Here is an 8,883-nt window from a genome sequence, read left to right as displayed (position 1 = left end):
AGGGACCTTACCGGCCGGAAGAGAAGTCAATGTCCAAGTTTTGTTAGCTTGAAGAGCCTGTAATTTAGAAAGCATAGCAGCCTGCCATTCAGGATGAATGGCAGCCTCAGAATAGGTGGGGGGCTAGGTAACTTGGCTGAGGTTGGCCATGTAGGCAAGGTGCTGCGGCAGATACCGATGATAGGAAACATAATGAGCCAAGGGGTAGTGAGTACCTTTGATCGGACCGGGCAGCAAGGAGGGCGATTGATCGGAGGGAACGGTGGAGCAAACATGGTAAGTGAGGCGGTCCGGTGGGCGAACGTGACGGCTGGAGCGACGGAGAGGGGCCAAGTCGGGATTGGGAATAGGATCGGTGTCAGCGATGGGACTGGGAATAGGGCCGATGGGTACGGCAGCCACGGGAAGAGGTGAGGAAGAAGGAGGAGGGATAGACACGGGAGGAGAAAGCGGCGCCAGTGAGGAAGAAGTAGGAGGGTCAGGAAGGACATCGTCGCTGGCCAGAGGATGGGTCGGACGACAACGGGAGTTAGTACGGAGAGAAGGAGGTGGTGGAGGTGATGAGGGCGGTGGCGAAGGGGATGGTGGCTGCGGCGAAGGCGGTGGTGTCGGTGGCGGAGAAGAAACGGGGTCAGAAGGAGAAGGAGAGGACACGGAAGAGGAAGGAGAAGGAGATGAAGTCAAAGGAGGACTGGGAAGAGAAAAAGATAAGTCAACATTAGATGTAGGGGTGGACGGGTCTGGGGGCAAGGGAATTGGGCCAGGTTGGTGGCCTAATGATGAGACAATAGAACTGGACTGAGTGGAATAGGGGAAAATATGCTCAAGAAATTTGACGTCGCGGATAGTCAAGACCTTCTTGCGAGATAAATCAAACAACTTGTAGGCCTTAAAAGTGTATAGTCATCAACAATGGTAAGAAAATAATGAGCACCAGAAATAGAAGGAAATCGATATCGACCCCAAATATCACAATGAATAATTTCAAATGGTTTGACAGAAGATATGGTACTAGTATTAAAAGGTAGGCGACTCTGCTTTGCCAAGGGACATATATGGTAAGCATTATTAGACAGAATGGAAACATGCAAAAAAATCTTAGCAATGAAACCTAAACAAGAGGATGACACATGCCCTAAGTGGTTGTGCCATAAATTGGTGGAGGTGATGGTAAGATGACAAGCTGTTTGGGGTGGAAAAGGAAGGACTGGTTTTGGACTTCTCCGTCGCTAATGCCATCAAATAATATAATCCGTTGCGTTGTTCACCCAAACCAATCGTCCTCCTCGTAGCCAGATCCTGCAAAATACACCAATATGGGTAGAAAGTCACTGAACAATTCAATCCTCTCGTCAATCGACTAACCGATAATAAATCGACTTTAAATTTAGGCACAGATAACACATCATGAAGATAAAACATGGTACTCAGTGGTATTGATCCTTTTGCAACAATGTCATCTTTATCTCCACTAGGCAATAAAACTGGTGGTAATGAGCAATTATTATTTTTATGCAATAATCACGTAGAAGAAGTAATATGATCGGTCGCACCGCTGTCAATGATCCAATTGCAGGAAACGACTTTATACAAACTTGGTTTTGTCACGACATTAGCTTTGGAACCTGAGTTGGCATTTGAATCGGGCTTCAAAGTCGGATTACTAAGGGCAGCCATAAACTGTTTAAACTGGGCTTCAGTGAGAGTCACCGTCGGCACATTACCATCTTCAACTGCTTCACTAAACTGATTTGCTGAAGGCATTGCTGCTCTCGATTGCTTCGAAAAACCAGTGCCCTGTTTTGCTTTAGGATGACCTGGGGGATACCCAATGAATCGATAGCAAGTCTGTACCCAATGACCCTAATCTCCACAGTAGGTACAATGCGGTCTCCCCTGTCGGATCCTTGACGCAGTTCTGTGTCAACACGGCGTCCTTCCGGGGACCCAAAACTATGATCTGGATGTTGATTTTGACGATCATTCCTCTCAAAACGTCCCCCTCTTCCTGAATTGTATTTGGATCTTCCTGGATTGCGCACTGCCATTGCGGCACTTGAGGATTCTGCAGTGGGATGAGAAGCACAAAGTGAACGTTGCTTCTCATCCTGAGCAACCACTGCATATGCTTTACGGACTATTGGTAAAGGAACCATCAAAAGAATTTATCCGCGAACGAAACTGTAAGTATCATTCAGCCCCATCAGAAATTGCATGAGTCTTTGTTGTTCTGCCTGTGGTCCAGGAGATATCTCGGAATAGGTAGCTAGTTCATCCCATAGGCTCTTCAATTTTGTATAATAGTCTGAGACTGACAGCTGTTCTTGTCGGAGACAGGTGATCTCTAGCTGAATTTCAAAGATTCGTTAGGCGTTACCTTGAGAGAACCATTCACGAAGGTCTTCCCATACTTCGTGAGCGGTAGGATAGTAGATGACACTGTCACTGATTTTTGGATCTACTGTGTTAATGATCCATGAGTGGACCATATCATTGCAACGCGACCAAGTAGCATAGCCTTATGGATCGGTCTCTTCTGAGGGAGCCATTATTGTACCATCCACAAAACCCAGCTTGTTCTTGGAATTCAGAGCTAAAGTCATAGCCCTCTTCCATCCTGCATAATCGTCTCCATTCAGAGGTTTAGAGACTAGGACTAGCCCTGGATGATCTGAATGATGGGTGTAATAAGGATTAGAAAGGTCTGATTTTGACATTTCGGATGTAGGAGGATTAGAGGAATCGGCATGTGATTTGCCGTGGTCTTTTGAAGGTGAAACATCATCTTTACCCATGTTGGTTGGGTCGGTGAGAGACTAGAGAGCAAGCTACATAAGAAGATAGAGTGCAGCAGGGAAGAAGAAGAGTCAGGATCTAGTCCTGCTCTGATACCATGAAAGAAGGAGAAATCAATGGACTGAAGTGATAATTTCATTAACATAGAATCGTATCCTTTATACAAGTGTGATTACAAAATGTTCCTACAAGTCAGGAATCTATTTACTACCTAAAATACATACAAGGAAGGCTACAGCTATTGTACAATTCAAATGATAGAGCAATCTGCAATAATATGACAGATCTGCAATAATATGGCAGATCACTTTCCTTACATTTTCTAGTTTCTCATTTATCTAGGAAGGGAAGTATATGTGGCTTGAATTTTCTGAATTTGCAGTCAAGTTCCTCCTCTGGCCTGCCATTTATTGAAACAACATTCTGAAACTATAAATATGAATGGTTTGTAGAATAGTGTGGGAGCTATATAAAACCTATTATGCCTCTTGCCACAGTAACAGAAATAGTGTTACAATCTTCAGTGTAAAATCTTGCAAGCCGAGAATCTGAATTTTGAAGTAAAATTTCTGTTAAGAAATTGTGTGGTTTACGATTAGAAGTCTAGATATTAGCATTTGATAGCAGTGGTGTATTCATCCTGTCTCTACTGAGTAAGAGTTTTTCCTTTATCTGGAAATAGCTCTGTCTTGAGATCTAATATCCCATTAGACATGCAATCAGGAATAAGAGGTCTTTTTGTGGAGCCAGACTCGATTATTTGCACCACATTGACATGATGACTTCTTCCTATTGTAAAAACTTGAATAATGAATAGCCCTTATCTTTGGACCACACATCTTAAACTGCAATAAGATGGAAATTTAACATGTTCTAAACAGAGCCAAAGCCTCCGAGACCAAGTTTATCTTTGAAATAAAGTGTCATGTTCTTAATATCTGACTTTGAATATCTTCTTTGGATGCTAGGAATTATATTAATGATGCACACAAGGTATATCTGAGACTCTGAGTATATCATCTCAATAAAAGTTCTTATAATATACTGTCACTTGCGGAGGATGGTAAATTGATACTTTTTAATGTCTGCCGGCCAAATAATTATTTTTGTTTCCAATCTTTCATCATCATAACTTATTTTGTTAGAACAAATGCTCTGCATTTTTTCTTTCTGTCATGGCATACAAGAATCTTTCAACTGCATCATTATATTTTAGGAACTTTTACCAATAGCATCCTTTACTGAGTCTTTGCAATGCTCATTTGATCAGCTTTATATATATCATTTTAAGCAGAGTAGTACTGTCATTTAAATTTAGGATACATATTGCAAGATGCATGGATCTTCGTGTCTATCACATCATGTTATATATATTATAAACTATTTAACCTGGAGGAGATGCAACTAAGTCCTAGCCCCTAAACCTATCAGAAAAGTGGAATTATTAAAATATATACTTCTATCAAGTTTAAGGGTTTGCAAACCCATTTGCGACGTTGAAGTTGGGGGAAGCATAAAGGCCATATAGGCTGGATACCTGAGTCCTGCCTGCACCAAACAACATTGCTGGGAGCCTGGGACTGCATTATTTGTTACTAGAGGTCTACTTTTTGTCACTCTCCATGTTGTAGGATTTAGCAGTTGTTATTTCCTTCCTTGATAGAGTTGACTCAAGCTTCCCCAAAAGTTTAAACGATAGCTGTTTCCTGTCCAGGAGGAGACGTCAAGGGAGTTCTATCCAGGTCAATGCTGGTGTTCAATGGTATCATCTTGATGCTTTGCGTCAACACGCCAAGTACAGGCAACAGCAGTAAAGGCTTAGAAACAGGGCATGCATCATTCAAGAAGCTAACACAATAGATGTATTTAGTGACACGTTGAACACCGCCAGAATTTTCAAGAATGATGACATTATTGAAATGTCGAGAATAGAATAGTTTTGTTTAGTGTGCATGAACAATATGTTGAGAATTATTTCCCGCAAATGATGGTATGATCCTGTCCAATCTTTCATAAGCAATGGCATCATCCTATTGTTTATTACACCAAGAGTTGAAAACTTGAACACTACCAGACATCTATCAAGAAAAGTTGTATCATTGAATCTCCTAATAACATCCAAGGATCAGTAGTACCAGGTTTCAAGAATAGATACTCTACTTTTGTTCCTCATCATAAACTTTTCTTTAATTTCATGGGATCTTAGAGTGAGTCAAAGTCTTCTATCGCACTTTCCAGGAATCTCTCATAGCGTACTCGGTCCTAACATTTAAATGAGCCAAAGTCTTCTAAGAAAATTGTAATCTAACTAATCCAAAAATTTTTCCTATTTTATTTTTTTATTTCTTATTGTCTGACTAAAATTTATTTTTCTTGTTTGTCACGTCATGAAATTAGATCATAGTTTTCATTTTTATAATGGGTATTGCACTATAAACTTTGATTTTATAAGGCATATTGGGGCAGTAGACAGTACTTGACCGTAATCATGGTTAATGTGATGGCCATGTTAGCTGGTTTTCAAGAACAGCATGAGAAAGCAATGTACCTTGTGATAATAAACCATGGGTTTAGGTTTGTTCAACTTTTAATTTTCTTTCTGATCATTCTTTCAAGCTTGTGGGATTTTCATGTTGCTGCTGCAAGAGACAATATTGGGGACACACTCAGGGTAGGTGACACTCTCAATTCCTCAAGCGCCTTGGTCTCCGCCTCCAACAAGTTCACCTTGCTTTTCTTGACAAACGGTTCCAGTTCCAACTACAGCTATCTATATATTAAGCGGTACAATGTTAGTGATGCGAATAAGGCGTGGGTTGCCAACCGAGACTCACCTGTTTTATACCCTCATGGAGTTCTTACCTTGGACTCCAACAACACTCTGAAAATTATTACAACGCAAGGTGGTCCGGGCAGTGGTGATGGTGATCCTCTTGTAGTGCTTGGATCTGTGCCAAAAAGTAGTAGTACTGTTGTGGCTACTCTATTGGATTCTGGTAATTTTATCCTGCAAGAGCTGAACTCTGATGGATCAACAAAGCAGGTGTGGTGGCAAAGTTTTGATTATCCAACGGACACCTTTTTACCAGGCATGAAGTTAGGCGTGAACCATAGTAATAATGGGCATATTTGGTCTCTTACGTCATGGACTTCCTTTCACAATCCACTGCCTGGGCCTTTCACCCTTGGTTGGGACCCAAATGGTCGCCAATTGGAAATTCGTGGCCGTGGGACGGTGTATTGGAGAAGCGGAAACTACAACACAAGTAGTAATAGATTTGAATTTATTATACCGAATCAAAAGCTTATTTTCCATTATAGCATTTTTTTAAATGAGAATGAAGAGTACCTCACTTACACTACCAGAGATGATGATCAAAATGGTGAGTTTCCAGAATGGTTGCTGAACTTCGATGGCAGACTTTTTAATTTTTATGGATCAGCACTTGATATTGCACGAGCAGATGAGTGTGGCAATAACATTGATGGACTAGGGTGCCAGACAAATGACCAGCTAACTGATTTTTGTAAGGCGGAGGTTGGCCAAAAATTTCAGCAAAAAAAGGGTTACTTCAAACCAACCCCCTTGAGTTCCACTTCAAGATGCCCGTACTGGCTTAAGGATGTTTCAAATACAACCTCTAATATTACTAGTGCTGATTGTGAGGACACTTGCAGGCGATACTGTGACTGCCTTGGATTCGATTTTCTATATCAGTATCCAACTGGGTGCCGATTTTGGAGTTCAGATTGTGAATTCTATGAAGACTTCACTCAACCAGGGACTGCAAGTAGTTTTGTAAGATCAATGGCACCAAAATCATCACCCAGTAAGTCACCAGTAATTAAGGTTGATGTTTGGTTAGAAACTTAGAATAAATGGCGTTGAATGTTTTTTTTTCTTTTCTTTCCTTTGAAACTACATATATATAATGCTTGATACTTAAATTCCAGTCTCTTTACCTAAAATTGATAAGAAAAAGAATAATTAATCGTTACTCTCTAGGTGCAACAAGTAAATGGATTTGGATTGGGGCTGCTGTTAGTGCTACTCTTTTGGTAATAGCCTTTTGCATCTTGTGTCATCTACGAAGAAGAAGAAGAAAACCTGAACTTTCAGGTATATTGTTTAGTTAAGCATTATAAGCAGTTAGATAGATTCAACTTCATGTTTTTGAGGTTTTCTGTCCCTGCACTATTCTTAGTAGGTGAGAATGAGATTGATCAGAACAAATTGCTGGTCATGGGACATGATTTAAGCATATTTAGCTATGCATCAATCATGGCTGCCACATGTAACTTCGCTGAAGAAAACAAGCTTGGAGAAGGGGGATTTGGACCTGTTTATAAGGTAATAAAGTTTTATTTATTTTGTCTTTTTTTTTGTATTTTCTGTTTCCATTAGTACTTGGTAGCTAAGGCATATAATAGCCTTTTTTATCTGATGACATGTACATATGATGGAAATATGATTCATCAGGGAAGATTGTTGACGGGAAAAGAAATTGCAGTGAAGAGGCTTTCAAAATGTTCGGGGCAAGGAACGTTGGAGTTTAAGAATGAATTGATCCTCATATATGAACTTCAACACACAAACCTTGTCCAGCTTTTTGGATTTTGCATTCATAGGGAAGAGAGGATGTTGATATATGAGTACATGCCAAACAAAAGTCTGGACTACTTTTTATTTGGTAATTCAGTTGTCAACGTCAGTTTGATCTTAGTATTTGTTTGATATGTTTATTTAACGGATGTATACACTATATACACATGTTTTTTTTTTTTCCTTTCCATCAAAAGCCCATATATACCTGCATGAAGATCAAGGGTGGACCTCCATTTTGCTACTCAGCAATGCAGTACAGTAGTCAGAAACGTCCATCCTTACTTTATGTCCTCTTCAAGGATCATACTTAAAAAAAAATAAATAAAAAAACAATTGTATAGGAAACTATTTGCTCTTTGAAACTATTTGAATTTTGAAGATAGTCGAGTTGCTGAATAATTTCTGACTAGACTGATTTTGGTAAGGATCATCCTGAATGAGGACCTAAAAATTCGATGGTTCTGCATGCCATAGGGAGAAACTGCGGAAATGATGAGGGTCCACTCTTGAACTCTCCGATATATATATATATATATAATTATATATATATATATATAAGTGAGATTGTGTCTAATTTTCTTCTCTTTGTATTGACCAGATGCAACTGAAGGCGTTCTTCTCGATTGGCACAAGCGTTTCAGCATAATTGAGGGAATTACTCAAGGATTGCTTTATTTGCACAAATACTCGAGAAAGAAAGTAGTTCATAGAGACTTAAAAGCTAGTAATGTACTACTTGATAAAGATATGAATCCAAAAATTTCTGATTTTGGTATGGCAAGAATTTTCACACATACTGAACTTCAAATAAATACGGGCAGGATTGTTGGGACACTGTAAGTGAACAGTACGCACTTGTCTTTTGCTTTTGGTCTCTAGCATGCAATTTTTACAGATGTCTGCATACAGTTGACTTTTTTGTTTTCAAATTGGTGCAGTGGTTACATGCCTCCTGAGTATGCAATGAATGGAATTTTTTCTATAAAATCTGATGTCTACAGTTTTGGGGTGTTAATGCTTGAAATCCTAAGTGGTAGGAAAAACAACAGCTTCTACAATGATGATCGAGTACTCAATTTAGCAGGATATGTATGTCAAACAAATCTCTACAGTATCAAATTTGCTTTTTTCTGATATCCTAAATGATCTCATATGATGACTTCACTAATTTCAGGCGTGGGAGTTATGGAAAGATGGTGCAGGGCTACAGCTAATGGATTCAAACTTGGGTGATTCATGTAATAAGGATCAGTTTTTAAGATGCGTCAATGTTGGTCTACTATGCGTGGGGGATAATGCAGCCAATCGGCCTACCATGTCAGAAGTGATATCTATGTTGACAAATGAAAGCCTGCCGCTACCTGAACCTACAAAACCATCATTTTGTACTGAAGAAGTGATCGTTGCTACTATAGTTGGAGGCAAACCACAAATTCTGTCAATGAATGGTATGACCATTTCCGATATGTGTGGACGTTAAA

At 39.8% G+C, this 8,883-nt stretch overlaps 2 protein-coding genes across 2 annotated transcripts; both read left to right on the top strand.

Annotated features, from left to right (window-relative positions):
- The first annotated feature begins 364 nt into the window (after positions 1-364).
- On the top strand, positions 365-802 carry LOC112203373 (glycine-rich cell wall structural protein 1.8-like). Its single transcript, XM_024344350.1, has one exon. It carries the CDS (start codon positions 365-367, stop codon positions 800-802), a length of 438 nt encoding a protein of 145 aa, XP_024200118.1.
- Positions 803-6,537: 5,735 nt separating this feature from the next.
- LOC112203372 (cysteine-rich receptor-like protein kinase 10) lies at positions 6,538-8,883 on the top strand. The gene is made up of 7 exons (XM_024344349.2): positions 6,538-6,626; positions 6,803-6,916; positions 6,951-7,147; positions 7,277-7,487; positions 8,001-8,238; positions 8,341-8,491; positions 8,577-8,883. The coding sequence occupies exons 1-7, from the start codon at positions 6,605-6,607 to the stop codon at positions 8,880-8,882; spliced, it is 1,239 nt and encodes a 412-aa protein (XP_024200117.2). The 5' UTR covers positions 6,538-6,604; the 3' UTR covers position 8,883.

This window comes from Rosa chinensis, chromosome 5 (genome assembly GCF_002994745.2).
Source record: "Rosa chinensis cultivar Old Blush chromosome 5, RchiOBHm-V2, whole genome shotgun sequence".
NCBI classification, from domain to species: Eukaryota; Viridiplantae; Streptophyta; class Magnoliopsida; order Rosales; family Rosaceae; genus Rosa; species Rosa chinensis.
Note: the sequence above shows the minus strand (reverse complement) of the source record. Positions and strands in the feature narration are given on the sequence as shown.

Bases quoted from the DNA above. Each gene is read 5' to 3' on its own strand.
- LOC112203373 (XM_024344350.1), top strand. From the start codon at position 365: ATGGGACTGGGAATAGGGCCGATGGGTACGGCAGCCACGGGAAGAGGT.
- LOC112203372 (XM_024344349.2), top strand. From the start codon at position 6,605: ATGGCACCAAAATCATCACCCA. The intron at 7,148-7,276 runs GTAATAAAGTTT...ATGATTCATCAG, and splicing joins GATTTGGACCTGTTTATAAG to GGAAGATTGTTGACGGGAAA. The intron at 7,488-8,000 runs GTAATTCAGTTG...TGTATTGACCAG, and splicing joins TCTGGACTACTTTTTATTTG to ATGCAACTGAAGGCGTTCTT.